At 38.4% G+C, this 14,241-nt stretch overlaps 2 protein-coding genes across 2 annotated transcripts; one reads left to right on the top strand and one right to left on the bottom strand.

Annotated features, from left to right (window-relative positions):
* Positions 1 to 7,666: 7,666 nt before the first annotated feature.
* On the bottom strand, positions 7,667 to 8,913 carry LOC122082877. Its single transcript, XM_042650685.1, has 2 exons — positions 8,490 to 8,913; positions 7,667 to 8,247 (listed from the first exon to the last, which is right to left on the bottom strand). Exons 1-2 carry the CDS (start codon positions 8,534 to 8,536, stop codon positions 7,956 to 7,958), a joined length of 339 nt encoding a protein of 112 aa, XP_042506619.1. The 5' UTR covers positions 8,537 to 8,913; the 3' UTR covers positions 7,667 to 7,955.
* A 1,444-nt stretch (positions 8,914 to 10,357) lies between these two features.
* Positions 10,358 to 12,134, top strand: LOC122082704 (coniferyl alcohol acyltransferase). The gene has a single exon (XM_042650427.1). The coding sequence runs from the start codon at positions 10,446 to 10,448 to the stop codon at positions 11,799 to 11,801; it is 1,356 nt and encodes a 451-aa protein (XP_042506361.1). The 5' UTR covers positions 10,358 to 10,445; the 3' UTR covers positions 11,802 to 12,134.
* The last annotated feature ends 2,107 nt before the right edge of the window (positions 12,135 to 14,241 follow it).

Raw genomic sequence — 14,241 nt, forward strand, 5'->3', positions numbered from 1 at the left:
ATTACCACTGCCATTTGGTTTGATTACGAGAAAAAAGTCAATCTTTCGAAGCAGAAGCAATGGCCATGGGGGGTATTTTCTTTCTTAACTCTTTAATTATGAAAAAAAAAAAAAAATTATAGGTACTGTGGCTGACCAGTTGGCTACGTGAGTTAGTACTGATTCCATTATGAGTTCTCTATACTCCAAACTTCCCCTTTCTCTTTAGGTTATGTTTGGTAGCCAAGAGAAGAAAAGAAAAGAAAAGAAAAAAAAAATGAAATGGTGGGAAAATAAAAAGAGTATATATGTATGTTTGGTAACCAAGAGAAGAAAAGAAAAGAAAAGAAAAGAAAAGAAAAGAGAAGAAAATAAATGAAATGGTGAGAAAATAAAAAGAGTATGTATGTTTGGTAACCAAGAGAAGAAAAGAAAAGAAAAGAAAAAAATAAAAAAAAAATTGAATTTTAGGAGAGAGATAGACACATAGGAAATCATTGTGTAATCATTCATTTTTCAACTTATTATGTTTTCATATATTCTCATGTTTTCTTGTGGTTTTTGCAAGATTTTGTTTTTTTTTTGGGAGCAAAAGAAAACTTCACTTTTAAATTTCAAAAGTTGAATCTTCTCTTAGGTGAAGACATACCAAGTGCAAAGAGAAATTCTTAGCCCAAGAAGAAAGGTATAATTTTGTACCATTTTCTTTTGCCACCAAACATAGCCCAAGAGAAGAGAAGAAAAGAAAAGAAAAGAAAGGAAAAAAGAATATAGAAAAGAAAAGAAAAGAAAAGAGAAGAAAATAAATGAAATGGTGAGAAAATAAAAAGATTAGGGTAAACATCACTCCCCTCCCCTGAACTAAGGCGAACTATCAACTTGACCCACCACCTTTCCAAAAATATCATTCCCCTCCCCTACAAAAAAAAGATGCTATCTAATAGTCCCAACCGTTAGATTTGGCTGTTAAGTCAGGTTATATTTTCTCACATTCCCCATAATACACCCTAAGTGTGTATTGCCAAACTTACCCTTAAGTGAAAGAACAACTCAAACCCACCCTATTCTCCTCTTTCTTTGTCGTTGAGACATGCTGGATCTCTGACTCTAAGGCTGTTTTTGGTAGCCAAGAGAAGAAAAGAAAAGAAAAGAAAAAAGTACACTTTTTGTACTTTTTTTATTGGGTTAAGAATTTTTCTTTGCACTTGGTGTACGATGTCTTGTATTTCGTCACAGTTTAATCCAGGGAATACTAGTGTGCAGCACCTTGAAAGGCAGGACGACAGTCCCCCTGTCGAGAGGGGTTGCGCTCGAAATTTTTTTTATTTGAGGGCAGTTGTATAATTTCCGGATTAGGATTTTTCGCTATATATACATAGTGAGAGTTTCTTTCTCTGTAATGCAAATAATTCTGAAAGGTGTGAGGATGAGCGTTGTAACCCAATTCTCCATTGATAGTGAAGCAGGATCTCATCTCACCGAGGACGTACGCAACCTTGCCAAATCTTGTAAAATTGTGTGCATTGTTTGTTCTATTTTTTTTCATTATATTCTGCATCATTTTATGGTTGTGTTTCTACAGATTTTGCTTCAATTAATACTACATATATATATATATATATATATATATATATTAGTAGAATGGGTACAATTGTTGTCATAATAAGGTAATGGGATGGAGGATGGAAATCATGAGAAACTAATATACATTATTAACACTGGATTAATACTCTCTCATAGCTGACATAACCCTGAATCCAATAAAAAAAACCATTTATTTTTACTATTTTACCCTTTGCCTGTAGCAATCCAATGACATGGTATCAGCCAAGAATTGGGATCAGTTAAGGCCAATACCGATTCGATTTAATCCTACTAATTCAGGTCAATCCGATCTGATTCTTCAAACCATGACCATGACACAAGTCAAATATAATTAGAGTTGCAAAATTGGCGATTAATTGTTGATACTAATATATATAGAAAAATGGAGTGATCATCTTCGTAATCTAATATTCTATCAAACCTTAACCCATGGTAAAATAAGAAAGTTTATTCCACTATAAAAGGAAAAAAATTATAATAATGAAAGTCCAGGCATGCAGATATAATCAATAGATTTAGATCCAAACAGATTTGGAGATTTGAATCAATCGATATGATCAATGCCATACTTTTCATGGTTGTTGGTTGAGTGATTTTTTTTTTCTTCTCGAGTAAATGTTGGTTGGTGACTTGAGTCTATGTGATAGAGGATCCATATATACATCCATGTCACACTATTAAGGTTTGAGTCTAAAAATTAATTTATGTTTGGAAGTTTCATAAATTATAAAAATATGATTCTACTGTAATAGATCTTAGTGGTATTTATTTTTTTCGATAAGAGAACAAAATGTTATATTAATTATCAAAATAAGTATTTAAAATGGAGTTGGGATCCATAATCATAGTTTTCCTCTTCATAGCCTTGTAGGCTATGTTTTTCTTCTTTTTTTTTTTTAGCTATGTTTTTCTAACAAAATAACTAATTTGTTGTTAGCCTTTATAAAAAATATTGGGTTAAACAAAAAATACGCAGTTCCAAAAAAAATGGGGGATAGTGGTCCATGGCCAATATTTGGTACTAACGCCAAACATAAGATTCCCTTGGTCCATCGCATCGCTTTACCTCCCATCTATGGGTGCAATAGGGCCGGGTTGGGCCAGGCTTCTTAAAATCTTTGCCCAACCTTGAATCCCCTTAACTAGGCCCAAATTCGCCTTGACCTTGACTCAGGGTCGCAAAACTTTAACCCAAACCCAACCCTTACCCACCTTGATTGGTTTTGATTTTTTAGGGTCGAGCCAGGATTATCCTGATTGATTCTGACTTTGACCTTGACTTTGACCCTGACCCTGACCCTGACCCTGAACCTGACTCTGGTTTGCCGTCAAGGGCTAGGTATACCTTGACTTTGACCCTGCAAAATATGAAATAACTAAAAAATAAAAAGATTCATAATAAAGAGGAGATAAAAAACTCTAAGTCACAAATAACTTGTCATGAGGAGAACATCCTAAAGCAAACATTCAAACAATACAAATAACTCCAATTATTATGATAAATAAAGAGAATATCATCCTAAGAAAGTAAATAATCTAAAAAATTTCAATTATTTGTTATGATAAACAAAGAGGTCATCCTAATAAAGCAAACAATCCGAAGATCTCAAAACCCTTGTCATGTTAAACAAAGAGGAGAACATCAAAAAATCAAAAGTCAACATCAGTGGCAAAAACCAGGGCCGGGTCGGGCCAAAACCAGGGTCAAAAGTTAGGGTAAAAAAATTAGGGCTGGGTTCAGGGCAGGCTGGGCGGGCCAAAGACATCAGCTCTTACTCGTCCTGACCCTGACTCAAGGTCAGAAATTTCAGGGTTCGGCTGGCCCTCAAGGCCAAAATTTTTGGATCAATACTTATTCGGGATCAGGGTGGGCCAAGGGCAGATTCGGGCCATTAGGGCCAAACTTGCACCCCTACTCTCATCCTTCATTCTTAGCTTAATTCATCTTATAGAGAAGGTCCCTTGATGTCTTTTCAATACCATTTCTTGTCATCATGTAGTTAGCATAGATTAAGAGTAGCTCATCCAGATATATTTTTTAGTGTGATCAGTTATACTGTGCTGATTAAAACTATTTTATAGAAAAAAAAAAAAGAGAAAGAGTTGTTATCTAGACAGATATTAAAAAAGATTCGCAGATAAAGAAGTGAGATATTTTCCCCCTCTTGTTAGTAGAATTCGTGGAATACAATTGAAATGTGTACGAGGGGTTTATTTATTAAGTACTTGTAGATATAGCTAACTGCATAAGAAGTTAGTAAAGGTCTGTGTGTAAGGATGCCATTAGAGACTTAGTATTCTACCTTGTGTACAATAATGTAGGGATTGAGTTTTCAAGTCCAAATGTGACCTATTTCAGTATTTCCTATGTTTCTAGATGTAATAACACATAATTATAAAGACACTGAAAAAGAAGTCCAATTTATTTTTAGGGATGTCATTAGAGTTAAAGAAATACATAATTAAAATTGTGAAAAAAGAGCGTTCAGAAGTTCCAAGTTTGAGACCCAAAGGACCAATAACCCAAATCCTCCGGGTAAACTCACCAAAAAGGAAAACATGCTTAATATTCTCATGTTGATTGTAGCATTTGTATGACTTAATTCACAATATGAACTCATTTGACAAGGAGCACCTCTGTTACTTGTTTATACTGAAACTTCATCAACGAGGTATCTTTTTTGTGGATCGAGTTTCTTAAGGCCACAGATACCCTTTAAAGGGAGAGGGAGAGGGGAAATGTACACATCCCTTTAATTCACACTGCGAACTCATCATGTGGAGAAGAAAAACTGCCTTAAAGAAAAAAAGAAAAAAGATCAAAAAAAGAAAAAAAGAAAAAAAGAAAAAAGATCAACGATACTGGATGGCAATCCTCTATGATGTCAACATTTCCATGTTCCGCCAAAAAGAAGAAAAGAGAGTGAACAGACCCATAATTGTCATACGGCAAACTGTGATGAATAGTAAAAAAAAAAAAAAAAAAAAAAAAGATAAAGGGTAAAAGAAGATATTTTACCATCCATCATCCCAGGGTCAGGCCCAAATATTTTAGGAAAGTCTTTATCTTCAGATTAATCCTTTTCCTTTTGACCTTCCTTTTATAAAATTGATTGATGGTATGTCACCATACAGCCTCCATTATAGACTTTTGAAAATCGATGATTGAAAATATTATATGTTTTGACCAGATGCCTTGACACTTTGATTTAGTTGTGATAGCCAACAACTACTGTTAGCTTAGTTGATTAAGGTGTTGCTTATTGTGGAAGCAATCACTATCATGACAATCTTGAGTTGGAATATCCCGTCCCACTTCTCTTTCTTAGGCCATCTTTTCTTGAGTTGGGAACTTGGAATGCCACCCCAGTTGCCATCTTACTTGAATTATGGGCAGTTGATAGGAAATGTTCATAAAAAGAAAGAAAGAAAGATATGTCATAAGGGACCTCTTAAATTAACCACATTCAAATTAATTTGTCACACTATTAAAACTCCTCGTGCAGGTCAATAGTCCCTTGCTTTCGTGGCAGGTGACATTTTTACGTTCGAATAGGTTTTCAGGTTCGAACCTGTCCTGTAGCAAAAAAAAAGACTAAATTGTGAACATGCTATGGTGTAATTGCAGTGCGTTGAGCTTTTACACTGATGCACAGATGGACATTCTTCCCCCTCTGATCTATAACTTATAGTCCTATATAGTTCTAATCTATTGTCCAAAACGGTTGCCGGGGGGGGGGGGGGTTTCATCTCCAAGTGTTTCTTTTTTCTAACAATGGATATCCAAGTCTTCGGTTTGACTAATCCCGTGGGTTCATACTGACTTCACAATTGCATGGATCGGATTATTCCGGGGTTTAATGAGAATCATCTAAACATCCCCGTGTGAGTGGTCCCGAAGAGGTAAGAAGAGTTGAACTCAAAACCACACGCTTCCTGCGATGAAGATTCCTTGCCAACTCGACTATTCCTTTGGGTTAACTTGCCACATGGATACTTATATAAACAGCACTGAGCTGCCAAAATATCTGAATATTTCAAGGCTTTCGAAAACGAACTGGGTTTTGGACCATTGCACCAGGCGGTCTATAGACTGAATGAACCATGGTTTATCCGATTCAGGTAGCCATGGAATGAACTGATGACCACCAGTACTCCTATGGCTTAGTGGTCAAAGCAGCTGATTCCAAAAATGCCATGTGGTGAAGACGACTTAATATTTTTTTTGCAGAAGGCCTATGCGGATCAATCGAGTCAGACTTTAAATCTCAATGTTTCATTCCCATCAGATAAGAAATTCGAATCTAATGGCAGCTATAGAACACTACCTAGAGATTGGACTAATGTCTCATCACATCTAATTTACGTAAGATAATTATCATAGATTCAAACTGGGACACCCACTTGCTGCCCCTGGTCTGCCAACGTCGCTACCGACCTAACGAGAGAGAGAGAGAGAAGAAGATTTTGAACCGTCCATGGTGCTCCACCCACCATGAATGGTGGGTGATTGGTGACAAGCATTATGAGGACAATAATGCCAAGAAGCTTATTAATGTCCCCTCAAGTTGCATTGGGGTAAAGGTAACTATAGGGACTGCACAAGTGCAGAGCATGACCCGGATCAGGTCTGATCCGATATATATATATATATATATATATATATCCATTTTCATTTGGCTAGATCCGTTCCTAAGAGAATGTCCATTTAGGTACCTTGGGTCCGATGGGTTTTAGCTACCTAGAAAATGGATCTTTTGGGGGTGGGCATTCTGGCCTGGTTTCATATCACGCTTGTCACAATTGACAATTCTTATATATACGATGAAGACTACAAGACAATTCTGATCATTGGGTGTATCAAGCGTGATTCATAAGATAGTATACCACAAGCCAAAATAAAGTAAGGGAAGGTGTTTTCTGTTTGGTAGCGGAGGCTAGGGGCCCGTTTGATAACGTTTCTGCCGTTTCTGTTCCAAGAAACGACAGAAACAGAAATTGCTGTTTCTGGAAACAGAAACAGGTAAGAGAGGTGTTTGATAATTATTGTTTCTGGAACCATGAGGTTCTGGACCCATAAGGCTCACAAGCAGTCTGCATCTCCTCCCTCTCTCGCTCTCACCCCCGACCCAGCGTTCACCTCAACTCTCCCGTCCGCCGTAAATCTGCGACGACCCCCACCTCACCATATCCTCCCTCTCTCTCTCTCTCTCTCTCTCTCTCTCTCTCTCTCTCTCTCTCTCTCTCTCTCTCTCTCTCTCTCTCTCTCTCTCTCTCTGTGGCTATTTCCTGATGCAAATCTTACCCTCTTATACTCCTGAAATTGCCGGAGGCTATGAGGGCCTGCAACGAGCTATGCTAAAGCTTGGCCAGAGGGGCTGCGGAAGGCTCGGATGCCATGGCGGAGTCAGCCGTAATGCCGTCAGATCTAAAGATCGAGAACCCATTTTGTGAACTGAGTTTGAGATCCCCATTGGCGCCGGAGACGAAGAATCCATCCTCTGAACTAGGTTTAGTTTCATAAGCAAAGGGCTCCCCAACTCCTCCCCCTTGCACCCACCTCCGCCCTCCCTGCAATTCCCCAGTCCATCCCAATCTGTTATGATGCAGATCGATGGCGGCAATGGGAAGGGCCCCGATCGGGAATGCCCCAAATTCCATCCGTTCCATGAGGTTGAAGTAAGGCCAAAGAGAGAGAGACGAACGTTTCTTGTCTGAGCGGTAGCAGTCTTCGAGAGCTCCTCGTAGCCGCACCGAGCAGCGACGGTGATGAAGAGGGTGACAATGAAAGGTGTTCCACCAACGAGATGTAGAAGGGTCCGTAGTCGATCGATTGTTTGTACCCCGTGGTCGATCGATTGTTTGTACCCCAATTTTGTTTCGAGAAACGAGCGAAACAAGTAAAACTTGTTTCGTCATTCATGTTTCTTGGAGCATAAATTGTTATAAATTTCAATTTATGTTTTAAGAAACAAGTGGAACAGAACACTTTTACCAAACGGTATTTATGCCGTTTCTTTATTTTTGAGAACAAAAAAACACAGAAACACGTTTCTGATTACGTTATCAAACGGGCCCTAGATTACAATCAATGAAGACCTCTGTTTTTGTTCAATCAATAAGGGGTAGAATGATCATTTCTTACGGGAGAAGAGAGAAAAAAAAAAGAACTGCTAATAGAGATTACACCCGAAGCCAAAAACATTCTCCTAATATAATAAGTAAATAATTATAAGGAAAATGTTCACTTAGCTGCCATGCAAGGGTGCATTAGCATGGATCCGGCTCGTCACCTACGACTAACGCTCCAACATGCGTTCAACGATTTTTCCGATAATCAACACGCGGATTTCAAAAAATCCGACGGCTCGTCAACTTCGACCTGTCTCTCCTCCTGCCTCTCCTTTTGCTGAACGATTGCAGAGGCGATGAACGACTGAAACCTTCCTCCAGCGGCACCGGAGTCCTTCACCTTCCTCTTCCAACGGAACCATTGCAGATGGTTTGAGGAATTGTATTAACTTGCGGTACTTGGATCTAGGGTCTAAAAATACCACCCCAAACATAGAGGTTTTTGATCTGATTCGGAGTTTCACATCTTGTTCTTCTCCCTCCTTTCTCTCTTCTGTTCCGACGAAAACCCTCACATCCAGAGTTTCACTGCTGCATAACCAAACATCATGAATTAAATAAAATCAACTCACTTTAAAAACCGTTTACAAACAGAAGCCCAAATCAGGGACACCCAAAAGCCTAAACAGTTGAAAACCCCTAAATTTGTTCTACTGAAATAGATAGAACAGGAGCCGGATCTCCACCGGAAAAAGGAAAAAAAAAAATGAAAAGTCATAACATAAAATTAAACTAGTATAGAAACAAAGGTATAATCGGAGTGGAATTGAGACCTGCTGACAAGGAGGTGAGAACTTGGATCGCTTGTTGAGAGGTCCATGCTCTTCAATCTCCAATTTCACCGGCAACTTATTCCGACACGCTATCTCTGATTCCGGTCGGAGATTACCCACATTTATCAACTGAACCATCAAACTTCAAACCAACACCAAAGATACACTAAACTCGAATCAGAGAAGCAACACAAGATGGAAATGAAACCTTCGATACAAATTATGCTTCGATTTCTAATAACAATATCCATTCAGGTATGCTTCAATTTACATTATCCGACTACGAGATCATCAACCCAGTAAGAGACGGTCGTGTACACTGCTTTCCGGCGGCCGTGGAAGCAATAGATTTTTCGAGAATTTACTGGGAAATCACAGAAGCATCGTCGAAGTCGCCAAGCCATCGGATTTATCGGAGTCCACGTGTTCATCATCGACAACATCGTTGGACGCTCGTTGGAGACGAGCCGGATCCCATTCGCATGTTCTCTTTCTCGTTCACACACATACAAAATGACATTATTGCTCTCCTATGTATTTAACCGTTTTGTCACATCTCATTGGTGTACTCCTTTACGGCGCTTGCTTAAAAAACCCTTTACTGTAATTAAAATTCATTAATACAAAAAATTATGAGATGCGTAATTAAAAATATATATAAATTTAAGTAAGGGGAGCCTTTTCTTGCATGGCTTACAAGGAATGACTTTGTATATGATAAAAAAAAATCTCATATGGTAGGGTAGATAGAACCCGAGAACCCGAATTTTTTTGACATGTGAATCTACTATCCTACTTACATGTCAAATTTCAGACCAAATGTTGAATAATACTTTGAAGCTCTAGAATCATTGAGTGGTGTATCCACTACCAAAAGATTACATATATACCAATATATGAAAGACTATATAATAATATTTGACTATAAAATTATATATAAAAAAAAATAATAATAATACATAAATAAATGTTATAATCCAAATCAAGAGCTTCCTATCCAATTGTTGAAATTGCCACATTATTGCAAAAGGTAAATGAATGGTATAAGAAGTAGTCTAAGAAGGCATCCAAATGTCGGCCATGCAAAAGAACTAGAACCCACAAATATCTATTGTATACTGATCTAAATTTAAGTAACCTATCTCAATTTGATATAGATTGCAAATCTGGATCTAGATATGGATATGGATCAATTTAATTGAATTTTGAAACTGATAACAGATCCAAAAGGATCCGACCCGGGTTCAAGACATTCAAGCCACAACTTTGAATCCACACGCCATCACGCCCCACCCTAAATTACCATGATTCTCCATAAGATTCTGAACCATCTAAGTTGAAAGCTAAAGAGCACCATGCTACAGACAGTGACGGATCATTCTCAAGAAAGGCCATTTGTTAATTGTCCAATCTTTCACCTGTAGCAAACGGACTAACCAATTTACCTAAACCGAACCGCCTTCAAATATTTTCTGTTTGGGTTCCAAACAATAATCTCACATGGAAAATGAATAACCCGATGTGATGACTCATAAGTACTTGAATGTCCTCTCTTTAATGACTAGTTTTTAAAGATGAATTCTGCCCAAATTCTTAATCTTGGATTGATGTCTATAAGTAAAACAGATCGTCGATTGATCACTTCACTGTTACCCTCAGCTCTCAACCTGCTTCAACATGGATAAAGCCGAGCCAAGCGGACCCGACCCAACCCAACCCAACCCAACCCAACCCAATTCACAACCACAAGACATCCATGTTTTGTAGTGACCTAATTGTCATGAATTTGTCACATCAGAAGAGAGTGAAAGCCCACCACCTCAAGGATGACTTCTTCATTTTCCCCTACAAAGAACTTCATCATTCTATGATAAATAAGCCACAAGTATCTTACACAAAGCAATAGAAAAAACATCTTCTCTATTGGCTTTCCAAATTCTTCTTCAACACTTCCTAATGGAGGTCGAAAACCCGGTAACGGACGATTTCGACGTAAAATTCACCGGAAAAAGCATTGTTAAGGCTTCTGGTGTTTCTTCACAACCCTATGTCATCTCAGTTTCAAACCTCGATCTTCTTTCCGGCCGCTTTCCGGTGACATACTTCTATGTCTACCCCAAACCACCATTCAAGAGCTTCCCTACCATTGTTAAGGACCTTAAGAGTTCCCTTTCAGGAACCCTCAAACACTATTACCCATTTGCTGGCCAAATTGTTACAAAACCAGAAAGTGGTGAACCAGAGATAGTATGTGACAACCATGGTGCCTTACTTGTAGAAGCCTATGCAAATATCTCCTTAGAAGACTTGGACTTCTACAATCTTAACAAGTCTCTACAAGGTAAACTAGTGTCTACCAAATGTGAGGTTCCATTACAAGTCCAGGTAACCAATTACGCTTGTGGAGGCATCTCCATTACATTCACATTTGATCACGCATTAGGGGACGCAAGCACCTTCGGTAAATTTCTTGCGTCCTGGTCGGAACTAGCTCAGGGGAAGTCGATTTCATGCGTACCGGATCATCGAAGGCATCTCCGACCGCGGCTTCCTTCTACTTATGACCCCTCATTGGACGATTGCTTCATTTCATGTAGCCTGGAGGAGATTATCAATATGCCAGCAAATGATATCTTGCTTAAACGGCTCTATCACATCGATGCATCAAGTATAGATCATTTGCAGACATTGGCTTCCATGGGAGGTGTCAAGAGAACTAAGATTGAGGCTTTCTCTGCATATGTTTGGAAGATTATGGTGGCTACCATTGATGAATCTAACACTCATTGTAAGATGGGGTGGTTAGTGGATGGACGAAAAAGAATGGGTCCAGATCCAAATTCCATGTCTAATTACATAGGAAATGTGTTGTCTGTGGCAGTTGGAGAGGCAAGTGTGGTGGATTTGAAGCAATTGCCACTTTCTAGTGTGGCAACTATGGTTCATGAATCAATTGGGAAGGTGACTAATGAAGCTCATTTCTTGGACTTGATTGATTGGATCGAGTGTCACAGACCAGGGTTGATGCTAGCCAAGATTGTGCTAGGCCGGGGAGGACCTGCACTTGTGGTATCGTCCGGTCATCGGTTTCCAGTGGCGGAATTGGACTTTGGGTTTGGGTCTCCGGTGCTGGGTACAGTATGTTCAACAATAAAAAGGATAGGGGTGGGGTATATGAACCAGAGGCCGAGTGCCAAGGGGGATGGGTCATGGGTAGTGTCTACTATACTATGGCCTGCATTGGTCACTGCCTTGGAATCAGATCCTCATCACATCTTCCAGCCCATGACCAAAGCTCTACTTGGATTTTGAGTGATCTTCTTATGTTTCTACCCACCATCTGGCTCTTCTATGGTCTGGCAGGGGTGACAGCGCACATCTGATGGCTAGAACACCCTGAGACAGACTCCGACACATGAACGTATGCCTTGAGATGCTCCAAACTGTTGAATATGCACAGCCACCTCTGCTGTGCCGTAAAGGAGCTCCATCCTACCTTTCCTCCCTCTAGCTTTGTGCTATATATGATTTCTTGAGTCAATTACAAGAGTTTACCTAGCTAGTATTGGCGATGTATCAACCAGTTGTGTTTAATGATGTGTTTAAATGCTAATACGTGCAGATTCCCTGGACTTGCCACGGCCATCTGGTAGTTTTGTCTATGCACAAATTTTATAGATACATTATCCATTCAATCTCAGGCTTATATAAGTAAATTTTAGCTCAAAACCATTACTTCATATATCACAAGAAGGAGGGGATGTCAGATTTAGATTTCTGGTATTTATGGAGAGATCCCAATATCCAATACATGGTGTATATGGGGCAGATCAAAACTAAGAGAAATGATTTTCTCAGCAAGTGTCATAGGGGGTACACCGATGAGAGTGATAAATTGGTTTTTCATTTATTGAAGCTTCAAAGGCCATTTCATGTGAGGAGAGAGATGGAGAAAATAGTGTGAATTAGGTTCTCGTACAATCTGATCTATGCGGATGGAATTTATTACAGGTGTTTTTCTTTTGGATCGATCAGTCCCATCCATTCTTGTACGAGAACCTGGTTTGCTCTCTGAAGAAAGAGGGTGCTTGTTTACCCTTCACAGTAAATTAAGAGAACCATTCTCCTAAAATTAATATCTCCTACATTTTTTTTTGGGAGTGGGATAGGTATGCCGCTGATATCAAGCATGCTAGCAGATAGCACAAATAGGATCACATGATGGACTATCATTCAGGAACGATATGAGGGTCATTTCAGAAAAAGGGAAGAGAGAGATAGACACAATGGGTATTAACAAACTTGATATCAACGGCATACCCAACCATTTTCCTTTTTTTTTTTTGGAGGTGGAGGGTGAGGCAGGGAAGGCCATATATAGTTCATGCTTCTGTGAAAATTTGGCCGATTAAATTTTGCTGACTTGGGCTGACCTTAGGGCTTGGGCTTGGTCCAAGTCTAAGCCTGGCCTAGGGTAGGTTTGGTTCTATGTTTGGGGTATCTAGCCTACTCCTTGAAATATGTATTAGAAGTCAAATTTTCATGATTTATTTAAGATAATTTAAAAGCTTATTTTAAGCATTTTAAATTGGGATGAAAATTGAAAAACGCTTTTTTTTTTTTAATTAAATAATGGATCCCACAAGACGAAAAATGGAATCTTATGTAAAATAATTACTAAAATTAAAGCTTTCCCAAACTACTTTAATACTTGAAATTATTTATTAATTCTTGAGACTAACCCAATTTCAAGGTAGCTGACATGTTTAAACCGGTGAAGGTGTTTTGTTCATTTCTAGGGAATTTTCTGTCATGTTTATTATAAGAATTCAGGATATCATTGGGGTCAGGGGTAACCTCCAAAGCCCAAAAATGGATCCTATATATTACGTCTTGGAACATTTGTTCGTCATCATTTAGTCCATCACTAAGGGCCAAGGGTTAAAAAAATGAGGTGTCTACATCTATTTCTATTTCTATAGTCATTTGATATATTTTCATATTTTGTTTCTTGTGAAAAGAAATCAAAATACTTTCCTAGTTTGCCTGGATTTACTTTTCATTCACGAAAAGAAAAAACAAAAATCTAGAAAAAGCTGAAAAGCTAATTCTATTTCTTTCACATAGAAATTGGGTGCTTGGAGACTATGGTTGTGGTGGTGGCATTGGTAGTGGAGTTAGATTGCGAATAGAGGTATTCCATTATCTCCATGATTCCGTCCATCTCTCCTACCTCTCATTTCTTGAATTCTGGGGTTTCCATCTATCTCCTCTATCTCTCTCTCTCTCAAACTTTTTTGAGTTTTGAGTTTCTATCCATGATATGATGTGATTATGATGTAACATATATTCTCTACCTGCCGCTCCTCCTTCGGTCCATTGCTCCATCCACCTTAATGTATGGCTTTTTTGCACTAACATGACATTTTTGATAAATAGGATAGATGAGACTGAGAAGTCATGATTTTTTCGTAAATCTTTGATGAAAAGAAAAAAAAAAAAAAAAAGAACTTTTTTTTGTTTTATATTTTAGTTGAAATTTTTGATCCATTACATAAGAAATAATGAAATTAAATAAGATGAAGGGGGTGTCCAAGATCCATTACAAACAATCTTATAACTCTTGCCCCTGTTGTTCATTTTCCATAACCAATACGGCAATTAAAAAGAACAATGATGGAATTAAATAAGCTGAAGAGGTTGCTATACTCCAACCTAGATTATCTCATGCCTTTGTAGTCATGAACATCTA

Source organism: Macadamia integrifolia, chromosome 6, assembly GCF_013358625.1.
Source record: "Macadamia integrifolia cultivar HAES 741 chromosome 6, SCU_Mint_v3, whole genome shotgun sequence".
NCBI classification, from domain to species: domain Eukaryota; kingdom Viridiplantae; phylum Streptophyta; class Magnoliopsida; order Proteales; family Proteaceae; genus Macadamia; species Macadamia integrifolia.

Bases quoted from the DNA above. Each gene is read 5' to 3' on its own strand.
- LOC122082877 (XM_042650685.1), bottom strand. From the start codon at position 8,536: ATGGACCTCTCAACAAGCGATCCAAGTTCTCACCTCCTTGTCAGCAG. The intron at 8,248-8,489 runs GTCTCAATTCCA...TTGGTTATGCAG, and splicing joins TCTCACCTCCTTGTCAGCAG to CAGTGAAACTCTGGATGTGA.
- LOC122082704 (XM_042650427.1), top strand. From the start codon at position 10,446: ATGGAGGTCGAAAACCCGGTAACGGACGATTTCGACGTAAAATTCACC.